This window comes from Gossypium hirsutum, chromosome A02 (genome assembly GCF_007990345.1).
Source record: "Gossypium hirsutum isolate 1008001.06 chromosome A02, Gossypium_hirsutum_v2.1, whole genome shotgun sequence".
NCBI classification, from domain to species: domain Eukaryota; kingdom Viridiplantae; phylum Streptophyta; class Magnoliopsida; order Malvales; family Malvaceae; genus Gossypium; species Gossypium hirsutum.
The window spans coordinates 104460411-104479194 of NC_053425.1; the positions used below are offsets into that span (position 1 = coordinate 104460411).

General features: G+C 33.3%; 1 protein-coding gene across 1 annotated transcript; it reads left to right on the forward strand.

The window, feature by feature from the left end:
• The first annotated feature begins 207 nt into the window (after window positions 1–207).
• On the forward strand, window positions 208–3895 carry LOC107935274 (LRR receptor-like serine/threonine-protein kinase HSL2). Its single transcript, XM_016867851.2, has 2 exons — window positions 208–3165; window positions 3348–3895. The coding sequence occupies exons 1-2, from the start codon at window positions 591–593 to the stop codon at window positions 3737–3739; spliced, it is 2967 nt and encodes a 988-aa protein (XP_016723340.2). The 5' UTR covers window positions 208–590; the 3' UTR covers window positions 3740–3895.
• Window positions 3896–18784: the final 14889 nt, after the last annotated feature.

Genomic DNA, 18784 nt, shown 5'->3' on the forward strand with positions numbered 1-18784 from the left:
TTTTTGTAGATTACCCGAAAAATTAAATCTAATACATAATCTTACTCCTAGTTATCCCTTTTTAACTTTCATCTTCAAACACCCCCGTTGCTCTCAAATTAAATCTAATACAACAAAATTTTCATTTTTGAAAGTCAGTTTTCAAAATCCAAGAAAAGGGAAATTATGATAATAAATCACATTAATCTTGCATCAATTCTCTGTTTTGGCAAACCCAATAAAAGCATCTGCTTTTTGTCACTTCCCCTGTCCTTAATAAACTGCCTAAACGAATCACCAAATCACGTTTTCCAGGTTACCACCCCCCCCACTGTAAACCACAAATTCACTTCGATTCCAATGCTGCAATTCGATGTCATTGGCGACACACCCCATAATTATAAAATAAACAGTGGAAAAAAGTAGTAGAAGTTTCCATTTTTGAATCGTTTTTTTCATGTGAACTTGAAAAAAAACAAAGTTTAAATCTTTAATCTTCATCGTCTTCATGCAGTAACCGTCACTGTTTTTTTCACTTAAAAACAAAACCACGCCCACAAAAGCAAAAAAGCCATGATTTTTCTAGTGATGTTCTTGTTCTTGGATTGAAAATGAGAAACCCAGATTTGAAAGCTTTGATTTGTTTCCTTGTTTGGGTTGTTTGTGTTTTTACTTTCGTGGACTCTTTCAATGGAGATTCGCAAATACTGATTCGGGTCAAGGTTTCTCAGCTTGATGATCCGAATGGACGGTTACGTGATTGGGTTATTTCGACGCCCGATCAAAGTCCGTGTAATTGGACCGGTGTTAGCTGTGAATCTGGTAACCGTACTGTTGCTTCGATTGATCTTTCTGGGTTTGGAATCTCTGGTGGGTTTCCGTTTGAGTTTTGTCGGATTCGGACCCTTCGAACTCTTTATCTCGCCAATAATAACCTCAACGGTTCACTATCTTCTCAGGCTATTTCTCCGTGTTTTCGTCTACGAGAGATTGATCTTTCGGGTAACATATTCGTCGGCGAGTTACCGGATTTCTCGTCGGAGCATTTGGAAGTTCTTGAGCTTTCGAACAATAATTTCACCGGCGATATTCCAGTGAGTTTCGGGCGGATGAAATCTCTCAAAGTTCTTTCACTTGGTGGGAACTTACTCAACGGAAAGGTACCTTCTTTTCTGGGTAATCTTACTGAGTTAACTGACTTCGCACTCGGGTACAATCCTTTCAAACCGAGTCCATTGCCGGACGAGATCGGAAACTTGTCGAAGCTCGAATATTTATGGTTGACGAACGCGAATCTCGTCGGCGAAATTCCGTTTTCTATTGGGAATCTCGTTTCGTTAAAAAGTCTGGATTTAACATGTAATTTCCTGAGTGGTAAAATCCCAGAAAGCTTATCGAAGTTAAAGAAACTGGAGCAAATCGAGCTTTATCAAAACCAGTTAACCGGTGAGTTACCTGAGAGTTTAGCTGAGTTGCCAAGTCTACTTCGACTAGACATTTCACAGAACAGCCTCACCGGAAAATTACCGGAGAAAATTGCTGCAATGCCTCTCGAGTCTTTGAATCTCAATGACAACTTTTTCACCGGTGAAATCCCTGAAGTTTTAGCTTCGAATCAATATCTCTCACAGCTAAAGCTCTTCAACAACAGCTTCACCGGAAAGTTACCGTCCGACTTCGGTAAGTTTTCTCCTTTAGAAGACTTCGATGTTTCCACTAACAATTTCTCCGGCGATTTACCGCCGTTTCTTTGTCACAAAAGGAAGCTTCAGCGCATTGTCATTTTTACAAATCGGTTCTCGGGGAGCATACCGGAATCCTACGGCGAATGTGAGTCCTTGAATTATATTCGAATGGGTGATAACGCATTTTCCGGTAACCTGCCGGAAAAATTCTGGGGTCTGCCTTTAATGCAGCTTTTTGAATTACAAAACAATCATTTCGAGGGTTCAATTTCTCCTTCAATCTCAGCACTTCAAAAGCTGACAATTCTTCGAATTTCCGGTAATAATTTCTCTGGCGACATTCCAGAAGGTATGTGTAAATTACAGAATTTGACACAAATTAATCTGAGCCAAAATCGATTTTCTGGTGGACTTCCGTTATGTATCACTGATTTGAAGTTACAAACGCTTGAGTTAGAAGATAATGAGTTAACAGGGAAGCTACCAGGTTCAGTAGGTTCATGGACTGAGTTGACTGAGTTGAACCTTGCCAGAAACCGATTCGCCGGCGAAATCCCACCCACCCTCGGTAACCTACCGGCATTAATTTACCTCGATTTGTCCGGTAATTTACTGACCGGTAAAATTCCAGAAGATTTAACGAAGTTGAGGTTGAACCGGTTTAACCTTTCGGGTAATTTGTTGAACGGTAAAGTACCATCGGGTTTCAATAATGAGTTCTTCATTTCGGGTCTATTAGGTAATCCCGATCTTTGTAGCCCGAATTTGAACCCGCTTCCTCCATGCCCAAGAATCAAACCTGGTACCTTTTATGTTGTGGGTATTTTAACAGTCTGCCTACTACTACTTATCGGGTCGGTCATTTGGTTTTTCAGAACGCGATCCAAATTTGGTAGCAAAACCCGACGGCCGTACAAAGTCACCTTGTTTCAACGGGTTGAGTTCAACGAAGATGAAATATTCCCGTTCATGAAAGACGATTGTATCATTGGAACAGGCGGGTCGGGTCGGGTTTATAAAGTGAAACTCAAAACGGGTCAAACCGTGGCGGTTAAGAGGCTATGGGGTGTTAAACGTGAGGCAGAAGAGGTTTTCAGGTCTGAAACCGAGACGTTAGGTCGGATCCGACATGGCAACATCGTGAAACTATTGATGTGTTGTAGCGGGGATGAGTTCAGAGTTTTAGTTTACGAGTACATGGAAAATGGTAGCTTAGGTGATGTGTTGCATGGTGACAAGTGGGGTGGTTTAGCAGATTGGCCGAAGCGGTTCGCGATTGCGGTTGGCGCCGCTCAAGGGCTGGCTTATTTGCACCATGATTGTCAGCCTCCTATCGTTCACCGTGATGTGAAGAGTAACAACATATTGCTAGATGAGGAGATGCGGCCACGCATGGCGGATTTTGGGTTGGCTAAAACATTGCAAATTGAAGTCGGGGACGACGGTTCTAACGGTGGAGCTATGTCTCGCATTGCCGGAACCCATGGCTATATAGCGCCAGGTTAGAACATTTATTATTAGTTAAAAATGATTGTCTAGAATTCCACATAGTCGTTATAATATGATAAAATAACAGTAAAAAGAATCCATTTCATCACTTTATCAACAACTAATAATGATAACGGTTCCGCGTTATATGATGGACCGTTATCTTAACCGTGTTTACTATCCAAACGATTGCAGAATATGGTTACACACTAAAGGTGACGGAAAAGAGTGATGTATATAGTTTCGGAGTTGTCTTGCTAGAACTAATCACCGGCAAACGTCCTAATGACTCTTCATTCAGCGAGAACAAGGATTTAGTGAAGTGGGTCACCGAGGTTGTTCTATCATCACTGCCACCATTGGCATTCGCCCAAGGCGGGAACGACGGCGGAGGGTATTTCGGCAAAAAAGTAGCTGAGATTGTTGATCCAAGGATGAAGCCATCAACATATGAAATGAAGGAAATTGAAAGGGTTTTGAATGTGGCACTTAAGTGTACATCAGCATTTCCTATTAATAGACCTTCAATGAGAAAGGTTGTTGAATTGCTTAAGGACCAAAGGTGTGTCCAATTAGTAGCTCAATGATGTTTTGGACATACTTTTTAGTGGTACAATTTTCCCCTTGGCTATATGTAGTTTACTATGTTGGGGGGTTTTAGCTTCTTTTTTTTTGGATAATTTGGTTTTATGTATATTCCTAATTTAGGAGAAATATAAAAATGGGTTGCTTTTCTTTATAAATATATTTCTTAGTTAAAAGGATTATAGTTTTCTCAAATCATAATTGGAAACTATTCCTGTTGAAAATTTCATGTAGGAGATTTAACGAGTTAATATCTCAAAACATAAATTTTCTCTTATTCCGAATCGATTAAAAATTTTATGTGGAAAACTAAATAAGATTCGAAACATGCAAAATAAAAATGCAGAATAAAAATTAATTATGACAACTATCATAGTGAGATTGAAAACACACAAATGAAAATAACATATGATAATGCTGGAATTTAAGTATTAAAAATTTAAAGCTTTCATTTTTATTAAAAATGTCAAAACTAACAATGATTTCCTTTTAAATATAAGCTAAAAGTTACTTTATATATATTAAGATTCTATCGTACAGGTATGTATGTAGAAACCACGTATTTAAAACACATAGATGTGTTTAAATAATAGTATACATATATAATTGATAGAGGTAACAAAATTTGCATAATAAAATTAAAATGTATAAAAAATAAAATTAAATTGTAGTTGAGTAGTAATTTTAAGGTTTTACTGATGCAACTGTAACCATATTTTTTATTGTTTTTTTAATTAAAAATACTAAAGTACCATTAAATAATATAATTTATTTTATACCAATCAAACCGACCAAAATGGTATGATTATGATGTTGGAGTATGTAAAATTCATCTTGACAAGAAATTATCTACATAATATGATAAAATATGTATCACAAACACAAGAGTTATAGCTCCGTTGGCAGAGCACCTCGTTTAGACGTGCGTCAATGTTTTTTAGGGAAGTCTATCATGCAATCAAAAGAATTGACCTTTTTGAGAAATTGATGTCTTACTCCATTACTTTGAAGGAACAATAGCCTGACAAATGGTTCGGTCCGATTCGGGTGCCGTTTAGGCAAGATCTGAATCAAACCCATCATTGTTTTGAGATACTGATAGGGTGAATACTCAATCTATTCAATGCTAGGCATAATGAGTATAAGGACCTCAAAAATACTCTTTTCATAATAGAAAATGATATTTTTATAAAAAAAATTTACCCAAATTGATATCTAATTGACTCGTGGTATAAATTAAATCGAGTTTAAGAAATAGAATAAATAAATAAAATATATATATTAAGAAAGAGCCCAAAGACAAAAGATGTTGAGTTGTTAACCCATTTTATTTGGATCAAATGATTTTATATTAAACATAAGATATGAGTTGTTAATTTTTTTTTTTTGATTATAGAAATACAAAGAAATCAGAAGAGGCCACAGGTTAATGTTATTAGTTAATTGGATATTAATTCAATTAGGAAATTATAAAAATAATTTTTTGTATTTAAAATAAGTTATATTTTTCGATGGTACTTTAATCTTTTTAATTTAAAAAAAGAGAGAGTAAAAATATACATATTGTAAGATTTACACACTTTATTACTCCCATCAGTGACATATTAATAAAACTTTTAATTTACTGTTTAGCTAAAGTTTTATTTTGATATTTTTATAAATTTTTTAATTTCATTATGTATATTTTATGACCTCTGCCAATTCTATGCATAATAAAGCTTATTAATAATATATTTGATTGAGTTGGTGTCACAAATTAACTCGACATTGACTCAAGATCGATGACAACACAATAATAAACAATTTAATATAATTTTCTAATTTTAATATCGGTTATATTTCATGTGTTATTATTAATTAATTTCAAATCATATGTTTCATTATTTATTGTATGTTATTTTTAAACATAATTTTGTATTCTAAATTTGTAGTTTCCACATACATATGCGCATGATAAGATCTCTAACATCTACAATGTTGTTTAAGTTCTACTTAAAAAAGATATTGTTGTTTAAAAGTTTGACTGATTTGGTGTTACTCATTAATCGAAATTTAACTAAGTAGTGTAATTATTAAAAATACATTATTTCTACAAAACAACAAATATTATTTTGAGTTTTTTTTTATATAAAGTTTACAAAAATACATATAGTGATTTAAACGCAAAATATTATAATTTTATAGTAACTCAACTTTATCGTTTCAACTAAAATCACATTTATTTTTTATATAATTTTTTGTTTCTAAAATTATTATATAAACTTTTCATCTACATCCTGAATGTGTGATAATCTAATTTGATAATCTAATTTTTTCATTGTTCTATTATTTGACATGGGTTAATTCCATATGGCCTCCCTAAATTATGGTTTAAATTTTAAATTAAGTTTTAAACTTTAAAATATTAGATTGAATAGCAATTTACCTTTAAACTATACCCTATCCAATAACGTAGTATCTAAAACATTTTTTCTTTCTCAATTTGGTACTTATACATTTTCAATGGATGTGGTCAATTTGAAATGATCTTTTTGTGGCTTGTTTATTATAGATTTGTTAAATAATGGGTTATATTTGTTAAGTTTATTTATGATTTTTTTAATCCCATTAATTTGATAATTATAAATATTGATATATTAAATATTTTAAAAAAATAATTATAAATCTAAAATGATACATTAAAATAAACTTGTAGCGCTATATTTTAATATCAACAGAAAAATAATACATTCATCGGTATGATATTAACTACTTTAATAAGGACTAAATCTCACATTTAAGTTAAGCACATGGCCATTATTGACTAATTATGAATTTATGAAGAATATTAATGTTTTATAATTTTTTTAATTTAAATTGATCCTATTATTATCTATTATGCAAAAGGTAAAAATGGAAAATTTATTTTCTTTTAACTTTATCTTCCTTTTTCTTTCTTTTCTCTTAAGGGTAGTAATTACATATTCTCGTAATTACAAAGACTTGTAATTTTCTAGATGTTTTTAGCAATGTAATTGCATCACAATTCTTTATATTGTATTTGGTAGTATAAATTGTAATTATACAATTACATAATTTAAATAATACCTGAGAAATTTTTTTTGTACAAATAACAAAAATAAAATCAAATTGTCATATGTAATATGTTAGTCCAAGAAAGTAGTTGACAATACAATTATAAATAAAAATAATAAGAAAAATAAACAATATATGCAATTTACCTAATGGTTCTAATATTCTATGATAATTGGGTTATTCCTTAACCAATTTCTTCATAATCTAAATCGAAATCTGAATTTGAATCATTGAAATTATCCGGATCTTTTTCTATGTACTCTTCAAAGTTTGGATAATCCCAATTACAACTACAAATGCAGTTATAAAATATTGTATTTTTATACTATATTGATGTGGTGTAAAATGTTCAATAACTTTTATAACACTTGTAACGCCCTCAACCCGATCTAATTAACTAGATCCGGATCATAGATATTACATCACTAATATAGACAAAACCAAATCTACTTATACAAATTACAATTAATTTACAATGCATGCAAAGTTTTTGGTTTGATACCCTAATTTATTACATTTATCCCCAATTGAAAGATTCTAAGTACATATCAACTTTGAACATGCCACTTAACTGGTTCTGTATGCACAAGAGTATAATACGCCACTCATTTAGCATAGTCCTGGCATCGTCCCTCCCGACGCAGACTCATATCAACTCACCTGTAACAAAACACATACCTACATAAGTTCATAAGAATTTAATGAGGAAAACATCATTTACCTGTGTCATTTTTTTTGCACATTTCAACTAATAATTTATTTAGATGATCTCATCATTTTGAACCTTCAACTTAATCACTGGCAAATACTCCCTCAATTTCTATTATCACTTAAACGTCAAATACCATATCTTACTCAGAACTCATTTCTGCCCATCGATGCCTTTGATACACTACTTACACTCTTCAATTTAAACTTTCGTTAATATTTATTCATTCCTTACCAAAGGTCCAATCCATCGAAACACCGTTACTCTTCTACACATAACTCTAAGCCATTGTTTCATCACAATTCTTGAATCATCATGTACTTAGATAGCAGTTATCTCCTTCAAATATAAAATTTGGATTCCTTGTTCAGAGTACACTTTTCTAAATTTCATCAGTCTTGTATAAATACTTTATTATAGTCTATAGAGACACTGTGCCTTACTGATCACAAATTACGAACCGTATTGGATGCACCAAAATAATTTGACATAGAATCATCATAAAGGACATTCTTTACGGTACACCATTGAGAGTCTTATCTTTACACGCCAAGAGTTCACCATGAAAACTGTTCTATTAGTGTGCACCACAAGGGCATTTTTTTTAGAGATCGTCACAGAGGCTATTCTTTTAATTCTTCGCTACAAAAGCTTTCATTTCATGATTCGCCACAAAAGCTTTCATTTCATGACGTGTTTACGATATGGATTTGCCTAGACTCACGTTATGTGAGGTTTGCCCATCATCATCTTGGGACACACAAAGAATCCCATTGGGTAATCACTATCCTTTAGTTCCTTTCGGAAGGTGCCATAGCAATGGGCTTTTTCTTCAAGATTCATATCAGAGATTGTGTTTTTAGTTCTGACGAACCCTCTTAGACTCCACCGCAGTGAACATATATAGACTTATTTGATAGACTCTTCTTGCACTGACATCGCTTTAAGACTCAACACTTTAAGTCACTAATCATAAACTTTATCGCGTACATTTTAGATGTGGCATACAGCCATAATCATACTTCACATACTTAACTTGTCAGATTCATATAAACTATACATGCAAACCCCAACAGACATTTAGACTATACATTTTTGGTTTCTATTTCATAGTTCAATCAATTACCACAGAAATATCTTGAATGAACAGTACAGATGCAAGAGTCAATATAGAGACCCACATAACAACCATGAATAGCAACTTGAACTCTAGATCTAGCATTCAATAAGGAACTACAACAACCACTGCTTATAAAACAAAAGAATACCATTTAAAACTCATTCAAATAACCTTTATCGTCCTCTTAAACCTAGATAACTCCCATACTAAGCCTTAATTATTCATCTTATTGTTCATGCACTCTTATAGACCTATTCTTTCATAACATAACATGTAGAATCATAAAATTTACCTTGGCATGGAGTAACCACTAATAAAATCCAGGATTTTCAACCTCAACTTAAAGAAATACTTGTTATTCCCCGAACCTCAGATAATAATATTTCAGAAGAAAGAACAAGAGAACTCCCATTTTCCAAACTTGAATATCTATTAATATAATCCAAGTCCTTATTGGAACTTGACAAATTTCAAATCCTTACTTATTTGTCTTATCCAAAAGTCTACAACTTTTGAGAAACCTAATTAAGTATCCCCTTACTTTTTAACCATCCTAGTTCACATTCAATTGGCTCCTAACTAGCATACCTTGCATATTAACTTTCACAATACTAGTTAAGAGTGCACTATACTTCTGACGTGAACTTATACTCCCAATAGTGTTTTATTTGGCCGTTGGTCTTATTCCAACTAACATAGCCATTTAACATGTTACTGTTATTAACTTAAACACATAACTGTATACGCCCACTCTATACACCAAAATGTGTACTTGGGCGAAAACTGTGCTAATCATACTACTTTAGAACTTTACACCAAACCTCATGCCAGCTAGAATCGGGGTGTTACAACTCTCTTCCCCTTAACAAAAATTTTATCCTCGAAATTTTCATCCCTCTTAGAATTCAATTACCTAGATATAATTGGTTATACATGCCAAACATATGTCAGCGACAATATGAATTCCCTTACATATACTTCAAAATTTCTTTCTCATTGGCATACTCCTAAAAAGTCTTATTAAGGAGATTTCATTAAACTATTTCTTTGGATAAAATAAAAAATTGGCGGTTAAACACTCAAACTTGGATGTCACACTCTTACCTTTTTTGAAATATGTTAAACCTGTATTAGAGAATTCAAACAATTTTCACAGAGTGACTTCTTGAGCACGTTTATATTTATAAAACGGGGACTCCAAACCTTCTTTGAATACTTTTGCTAAAGTCTTCAAATTTCCTATTAGCTTTTCTGATTATTCTTTTTACTTTCATCTTCTATGATTCCAGATCCCTTAAAGGTAATTATATCTCATCTTTCTTTTCATACTTCTTATTTTCATTTAAAGATGTCAACAATGAATGCTCGCGGTAGAAGTCGTAACCAAAGTAGTCAAAACTTAACTTCTAAAAAAATATACTATTATCGGACCCTATGAATTTGAAAATACTCTTCCACTAGATTCTACTTCCATTTATGAATGTAACACCACCTAAGAAGAAGCAGACCAATTCTTAGTAGCCTAAGGCTTCCATCGTCCGAAAATTGCTTACGATGTTTAAATACAACCAATGTGTTGTCTAAGTGACAACACCCAAGGTTTTATCCTTCCTCTTATTCTATTAGAGGTTGGATTCCACTTACCCTTACACCCTTTCTTTTGCTCAATTTTGATTAAGTATGGTATCGCACTGGGCCACTTTAGCGTTACTTTGGTGGACTTTAGGAATTTATTTCATCGATTGCTACTAATGAAATGAACTACCCCTCTTAGGAGTTTTCTAAAAATTTTATCAATTGAAGATTACCAAACAAAGGGCTGGCGTTGGTTTTGCCAACTTCAGTGCTTGTCAAGGTTAACCCAATCATTCAAATCTCCAATCTATATTGGAAAAATAAAAAATGTATAAGGGTCATTTGCAAGCTTGAGGATGGATTTGGTTTTCCTACTTGTTGGTCACTTCCCAAGAAATTTATTTGTTCTCAAAGTCAACATGTGGACTCGAAGATTGCCAATAAGCAGTTCAAACATCTAAACATGAGACGTATTCTTGATTTGGTAGAATTAGTTACAGTTAGAAACATTTTCTAATACTATCTACGAATTCAAAGTCCCAATGGTCAGCAAAGCACTACTCGCATAAGTTGGCTAGACAACTACAATATGCCTCAACTTCAGAAGCTTGGCCATTTAATGGCAATATTATCTTTACACAGGTCTTAATCGGGCGTGCAGAAGAACCCCCATTCTAATTTTATGAATTTTATGAGATTTGTTCTCGCAATTAGCTTATTATTACTGGTATTCATTCTTCTAGTTCTTTTTCTTCAAGCAAAGCTAACACTTACATTGATGGTGTAAGAGCCAATCCAAAATCCCACACTTCAATCATCCCATCACCGAATATGGATATCAAAGCCATCTTGGAAAATCTCATGTTAAGGAAAGTGCTTCAGCTATTCTTTTTAAGAAACCAGTTAGAAAGAAGTACTAAAAAAGGCCTAGAGTAAGTGAAAATACTTTAGCTGCTAAGAAGAGTGAGCCCCCACAACCAAAGTGGCATAGGATTAAGAAGGGACATCCAAACCCAAAGGTTCCTTATCATTCAATTCCATTATTGTCTGTTGTGCCATTAGTCCTATTGGAGCCTCTCAAATTGTAAACTCACCTGCTCAAAACACGGGCCCTTCTCATGCTGATATCTCAACAGAAAATTTACCATTAAATCCACCTGTAATCCCCATAAATCTTGAATCACAATTTTTTTCCTCTGTTGAGAGTGAGGAATTCTTTCCATAGCATAACTTTTATGCCTCAGGGCCATCCTCTGTTTCTTTGAACTCCATATTCTAGACTCAATACAACTTGATACCTCCCGAGTTGATAAAGGTATTCCGATCTTACCTAGACTCTAATTTGGATTCCTATCCTATCTCACAATTTGCTAAATCTGTCTAGGCTCTATCTATGGAATATAGGTTGTTAAGTGGAACCCTTTAGAAGTTTAACAATTACCATAAAGGGAAGGTTGCAAGCTTGAAGGAGTCAAATAAGTCAAAAATTAAGACGATAGAGGAGTTACACTATAATGAACAAGTTCTTAAAAGCAAAGTTGAAGGTCTTGACTCATGTACCATGGCTAGAAAGCTCAAAAACAAAGACACGGAGGATCAGTGTAAACTGTTGGAGAGAAAGGTTAAGTCATTGAAGGAGAGCGAGTCCTTATTAATGGAACAACTCTAGACCTAGAAGCTATACTGTGAGGTTAAATTGGATAGTTTTCACCAATCCAATAATAAAACATTCAGAAAATACCAATATGACACGACTAAGAACTTGATCAAGGCATTGTCAGGGTTAAAGCCTAACTTGGTTCTCCATACCCAAGTGGTTGCTGGTCCCGTGGCTTTAAATCAGGTAGACTTCGACTTCTTAAAAGACATTTCTACTGATTCGTTTGATTTCGATGTTTACAATCCCAAAGGTAATGTGTGGAAAGAATTCCAATTAAAATAGAAAGAAATAGCTGGTTTCTTCACCCCTAACTCACCCGAAATAGAGGGTGAAGAGAGTCTTGAAAAGCTCAATGACTTAGAGCAATCTATAGAGGAAATAGAGCAAACAGAGGAAGTCCCCTTAGCTAATAAGGTTCCTGCTGAATTTACTAAGCATCATATTGAGAGAGAGGACTAAATTTCTTTTCATTCGATCTTTCCTTTTTGTTGTCCTCCAAATCATGTAATATCCCTTTTTATTAACATTAATGAATCAATTCTTTACCGTTCTTCTATTTTTTATTTCATCATTATTTTTCTTTATTAAACTATTACCAATACATGTAACACCCTCTAATCCTAAACCGTCGCTGGAACAAGGTTACGAAGCATTACTAAACAAATCGAACAACTTACGAATAATTCATAATTAATTAACAAACTTATTATAATTTAATCATAAAGTCCCTTTAATGGACTCTCGAGGCCCAAAAATACGTAATAGGGGTAAATCGAAACTTGTTCGGGTGCTCTGAATTTTATTTTTTTATTTTTGTGTGTGAACTCAATAGAACCTCTTTATAAATATCTAACATTCCCTGTAAGTTTCAAACCGAGACCAATCCAAAACCAATATTTCAACCAGTGCAAGTTTATATTTAATCATATTTAAATCATACCTATAACATTAATTTGATCATTTACTCTAGGAACAATCATATTACCATTAAAAAAATTAACTTATAATTTCATTCATACCATTCTAAATTTAGCACCAATTATACCATGTATATCATGTAAATTTTCATACCATTTCATTAAATCTAAATTCAAACATTATATACCGTTCTCTACAACCAAAATTACTTGTCCTATATACATGACCTATACTACACCTAAGTACATGCCACTTTCACCAACAGAAAGATTACATCACCAAATTTGTGCTGAAGTCGGGATTGTTTTGGACGCTGAACCGAGACCTTGACTTCTACTGACCTGCGCACGAAAACTGTAACGACCCACATTTCATGGGCACCGAAAAAGTGAGTTTAAGGCTTCCATTTTAGGAAAATGAGTTCGTAAATATTTATAAAATAAAATATTTACGAAGTTAGTTGCGAGTTGAATTAGATTTTGATTAGGTGAATTTATTTTTAATTAGAAGTATTTAGTAGAGAGGACTAAATTGAATAGAGCATAAAAGCTTAATCATAGACTAGAGAAAGGATAAAGGATTAAATTAGTAATTAAACTAAATTAGTGACATGTGTAAGGTAGAAATAAATACATGTGTATTTAAATTATTAATACAAATGTATATAATATATAAATTTACTTATAAATTAAGTAAAAGATATTTACTTATTATTATTATTATATTTTATCAACTAATTGAGATAATGACAAATGTATGGTGATGAAATATTACATGTGTATATGTGTGTATGTATACACTTGTAGTATTTTTATTTGTATTAATTAGAATATTGTATAATTAGTTATTAAGTAAATACAGAAACAAAAGAAAAAAAAAGAGAAATAGTTACAGAGAAGAAACGAAATAGAAAGAAAGAAAGAAGAAAATAAAAGAAAAAGGAGAAATTAGGGTTTGAAAGCTTGGAAGTTAAATTGGTAAGTCAATTAAGTCCCTTTCTTAGTGATTTTGATGTTTTTGAAGTTCTAGAATTGAATACTTTTGAATTTTTGTGAAAATATTGGAAGATGATAGACTTTTAAGTAGGGTTTATGTTGAACTAATGATGAAATTAGAAGTTTAATTGATATAAATTTTGATTTAAATTAATTAAAGGATTAAATTCTAAACAAGGTTATAAGTTTTGTGTTATAGGGATTAAATTGATAGAAATTCAAAATTATAGAAGAATGATAAAAGTTTGATGGTTATATTAAAGTTTTGATGGAAATTGAATAAGGAAATAATATGAATTATAAAAAGGGAAGAAGATGAAAATAGGTAGGACAAATTTGGGATTTAGGTTAAAGTTGCATAGAAAGTTATTTTTTTTATAAAATATGTGTGTTATTAATTAATTATAATTATGCTAATTTTCGTAGCAAATAAGGAAACTGAGACGTTGAATGCAAAGGGAAAGGAAAAAGTGATCGATGAGTAGCTCGAGAAAATATCGGTTTGTATTACCTTAATTCAAGTTTGTTATTAGTAAATGTTTAATTTCAATATATGAGCATGAAAAATGAAATTGAGGTAAGTAGTGATATTTGAATTAAATGAGAATTGGATTTGATTGATGAATATATTCATGTGTGAAATTGAATTGTATAATGATTTGTGGTGAATTTGAAATTGTGATTGAATTGTTATTGTGACTGATTTGAATTCGAATGATTCCGATACCCTATTAGCTAGTCGGGCTAGGGTGGATATAGTTAGCATGCCATAGGATAGGAAGAATTCAGGGATTCTTCGACCTCGAGTCGATGAGACACTTGGTGTGTCATATTTACTTCGGATAGATTCGATGAGGTATTGGTCGCCACTTTGCTTCGGCTTAGCCTATGAGATGTTGGTCGTCACTTATTTGCTTCGAACTATCCGATGAGGCGTTGGCCGCCACTCTGGTGTGTTTGGTTGGATCCGCGTATCCTCCAAAGTCCGAGTTATGTTAATAGGGGAAATATATGTGAAGAGAAAAATCAAGTGAAATTGATAAATTGAATTATTGAATGAAATGAGAAAGTGATATTGTAAGATTAATTAAAAAAAATGCAATTTGTGCTATGAGATTGAAGGCTTAAAACCAAGGTTCATGAATTATTCATATTTGAATGTGAATTGGATATTTATATGTGATTGAGAGATGAACCAAAGGTTCATGAATAGTTGGTAATCTTATTGATGAAATATTGAATCAAATAATGAAAATGATAACTTGGTCTGAATTATATGTATGATTTGTTAATTATCTATGCATGTTTATAATATTTTATATTTGCTATAATTTGAATTATGGTAATACCACTGAGTATTTCTAATACTCAGCGTACAGTTTGTTTCTGTGCGTAGGCTAGGTAAAGTTGAAGTTTGGAGTAGCATCTGAGTCAATCCTGACCTCAGCTTAATTTTTGGTGATGAATCTATCTTTTAGAAGTGTGACATGTATTAGATTTTGTTAGTCACTTTAATATATTTATGTTTTGGGTGTAAGTAATTTTGTAACATTTAATAAGTATTTGAAATGAATAGATGAATGTTATTTGATCAAGATTTATAAGTCAATGTATTGGGCATGAATTAGGTGTGTTTGATATGTGAAAATAGCTTTAAAATGTTGAAAAATCATGTTTTCACAAGGCCAAGTCACATGGGCGTGTGCCCAGGCCGTGTGGTAAAGTCAGAATTGCCCACAAGTTAGTCCCACGACCGTGTGAGAAAGTCAGATCTACCTACGGGCTGGCCCCACGGCCATGGGAGCCCTACAGGCTGGCCATACGGGCATATCTCAGGCCACACGGGCGTGTGCCCCTATTGTTAAGGAAAAGTTTCCAAAGACTCCGGTTTAATCCTAAAACACTTCCTAAGTATACTTTTGGCCTCGTAGGTCCATATTAGGGTCTTAAAGGTGGAATATAAGAAACTTTAAATTGAAATATAGATTTATGGCTCGGTGTTGTTCGTTATTAGTGTTTAATTTCGGTAATGACTCGTAACCCTATTCCAACAACGGGTTAGGGTTAAGGGGTGTTACATTTTATTGGTATCAGAGCTATCAAGTTTAGCCGATTCTCGGACTAAATCGAGCTCGTAAGTGAGTCTGGAAGTACATGCCACAGTTAAGTCAAAACTGAGTTGGGATTTTTGGATGCTGACCTTTCTAATTGTTTTTGTTTTATAGATTAAAGATGTCTGATGAACACCTTGATGATATAAATAAAGAAATGTTCACTGGGGAAGAAGAGTCGTATGATTTAGATGAAACAGAGTCAGCTACTCCAAGTGTAAATCCAGTTAGAAACCAACCCCCCTAATGTAGAAAGAGATGAAAAAGGTAGAAGTGAATCTGAATTAGTAAAAATATTAGCTGATGCTCTTCAACGAGCAATAGAGTCTATACCTGCTACTATGACCGTATCTGTTCCTAGTCGGGCCCTGATTAAGGAACTAAGAAAATACGGTGCCACAGAATTCTCGAGTCTGAAAGGAGTTGATCCATCCATGGCTAAAATTTGGATGGAGTCGACCAAGGGAGTATTGCAACAACTAGAATGTACCCTTCGGGAAAGTCTGTTATGTGTTGTATCATTATTGCAAGGGGAGGCTTATGTACGGTGGGAATCAGTGGTTCGACATTTACCAGAGAATCAGATAACTTGGGATTTATTTAAGAAAGAATTTCAAAACAAATATATCAGAGAAATGTATATCGAAGACAAGAAGTAAGAGTTTTTGACATTGAAACAGGGTGACATGTCAGTAATAGATTATGAGAGGGAATTCTCGAGACTCAGCAGATACGCCTCAGAGTTTATTCCAACTGAAGTTGACAGTTGTAAGAGATTTTTACGGGGTCTGCGAGATGAGATCAAATTACAGTTGGTATCTCAACGTATTACTGAATTTGTTGATTTGATTGAGCGGGCCAGGATGGTAGAGCAAGTCCTAGGATTTGACAAAAAGTCTGAAACTTCTAAATTGGTTGGGAAACGTATGGGAACTGCAAGTTCGAACCCTTTACCTAAAAGATCCAGGGATTCCCAAAGCGGATGGAGATCCAGTTTTAGATCAGATAAAAGAGAAAAGAGTCAGGGGAAACAAACTACAGTATCCATCGATAGTGTAAGAGGTCCGTCCCGAGATTTTAATATGCCAGATTGTGAACATTGTGGGAAAAAGCACAGAGGTGAATGCTAGAGATTGACCAGAGGGTGTTTTAAATGTGGATTTACAGACCATTATATTAAAGATTGCCCGAAGAATGATAGTACTACACTTGTGACATCACAGAGATCGGTCTCTACTGTAATATCCTGAATTAGGGCCTAATCGAAATAGTGGTTTCGTGACCACAAATCCGAGATAGAAATAGTTATTTTAAAATTATTTTGAGGTTTATGATATGATTGCATGATTGTGTGAAAATTTCGTGACAAAATTCTATGCATAAAGTGCTTAAGTTGAAATTAGGGACTAAATCGAATAATTTGCAAAACTCGCATTCGAGAAGTTTTTAGTATGAAATTGCTTTAGAATATTAATGAGGAGGTCTTAAATAGAAATTTGACCAATTTCTAAAATTTTGGACAAAAATAGGCTTGTACATGAAAATTTTCAAAGAAAGGTATTAAGAGTATTTTGGTTATTTGGTAATTAAAATTAATTAAAAGGGAAATTAAGGCCAAAATGTGTTCATCTTCTTCTTACCTTGGCTGAACCTTACCTCTCTCCATAGCTAGGGTTTCTTCAACTTCCAAGCTTCATAGTAAGTGATTTCAAGCCCCGTTTTTAATGATTTTTATGTTTTTGGAATTCCGGTAGCTCAATTTAGCTTATGCTAGAAATAATTCAACCTAGGGTTCATATTTGGAAAAATGCCCATAGGTTAAATTTGTGTATTTTGGTGTTTTATGATAGAATGTGAGGTTTTAAATTATGTTAGACAACTTGTGCTGCTCGGTTTTAAGTGAAAACGAGAAAAAAAAGGCTTAATCGGTAAAAATACCTAATATTCATAAGTACATGTTAGAGTGTGAATTTGATGTTGCTATAGAAGGGAAAAATGATCAGCATGTCATAAAACATAAGAAAATAGGATGAGGTTTAATTTACGAGCCTTGGGGAAAAAGTGTAAATATGTAAAAGTTTAGGGGCAAAATGGTATTTTTGCCAAAGTTCGTTCTAGGGGCTGTTTTGATGAATGTATGTATTAAATAAATTAATTTGGTATTATAGATCAAGAGAAACAAGATTCAAGTTGTGATCGAGGGAAAAATAAAGTTTACGAGGAATAGGCTCGATTGCTAAAATTTTGTATCGAGGTAAGTTCATGTGTAAATAAAGTAACATAATTTTTATTTTAAGTCATTTAATGTTATTTATATGATATGATATTTATTACCATGAAATATTATGCTTTGTGAATTATTGTTTGATAATATGCAAATTATATGAACAACTTGATAAGTATGAAATGCTAGCAAATATCGGTTTCTATATTTCGAAGAAGGCGATCAAAATGTGTAATTGAGAAGAATCTTGTTTGAACCTTGGGAATATATTAGGGTACAAGTGACATGTCACTAGGATGGTTGAGTTCTGAACTCGTTGAGTTGAGTCCGAGTTCACTTATAGATGCAAACGGCCGAGCTCGTTGAGTTGAGTCCGAGTTCGTTTATGGGCGGGTTACATGGTAGCTTGACTACATAGATTTCAGAAGCTATTGAGCTTGTTTAGCTATGAGTATAGCACTTAAGTGCACACTATCCGCGTATCCGAAATTATATTCCAATGTGTTGAACGGGAGAATCATAAGAGAATAGAGAGAGTACTTAAAACGAAAGTGATTCGATGAGGAACGTGTTGAAGAAGTGAAAATGAACAGGTATGAGTTTAATCATTGGTTGAGAATTTGGTAAGACAAAATTGTGGTAAGTATTCTTATGACATGA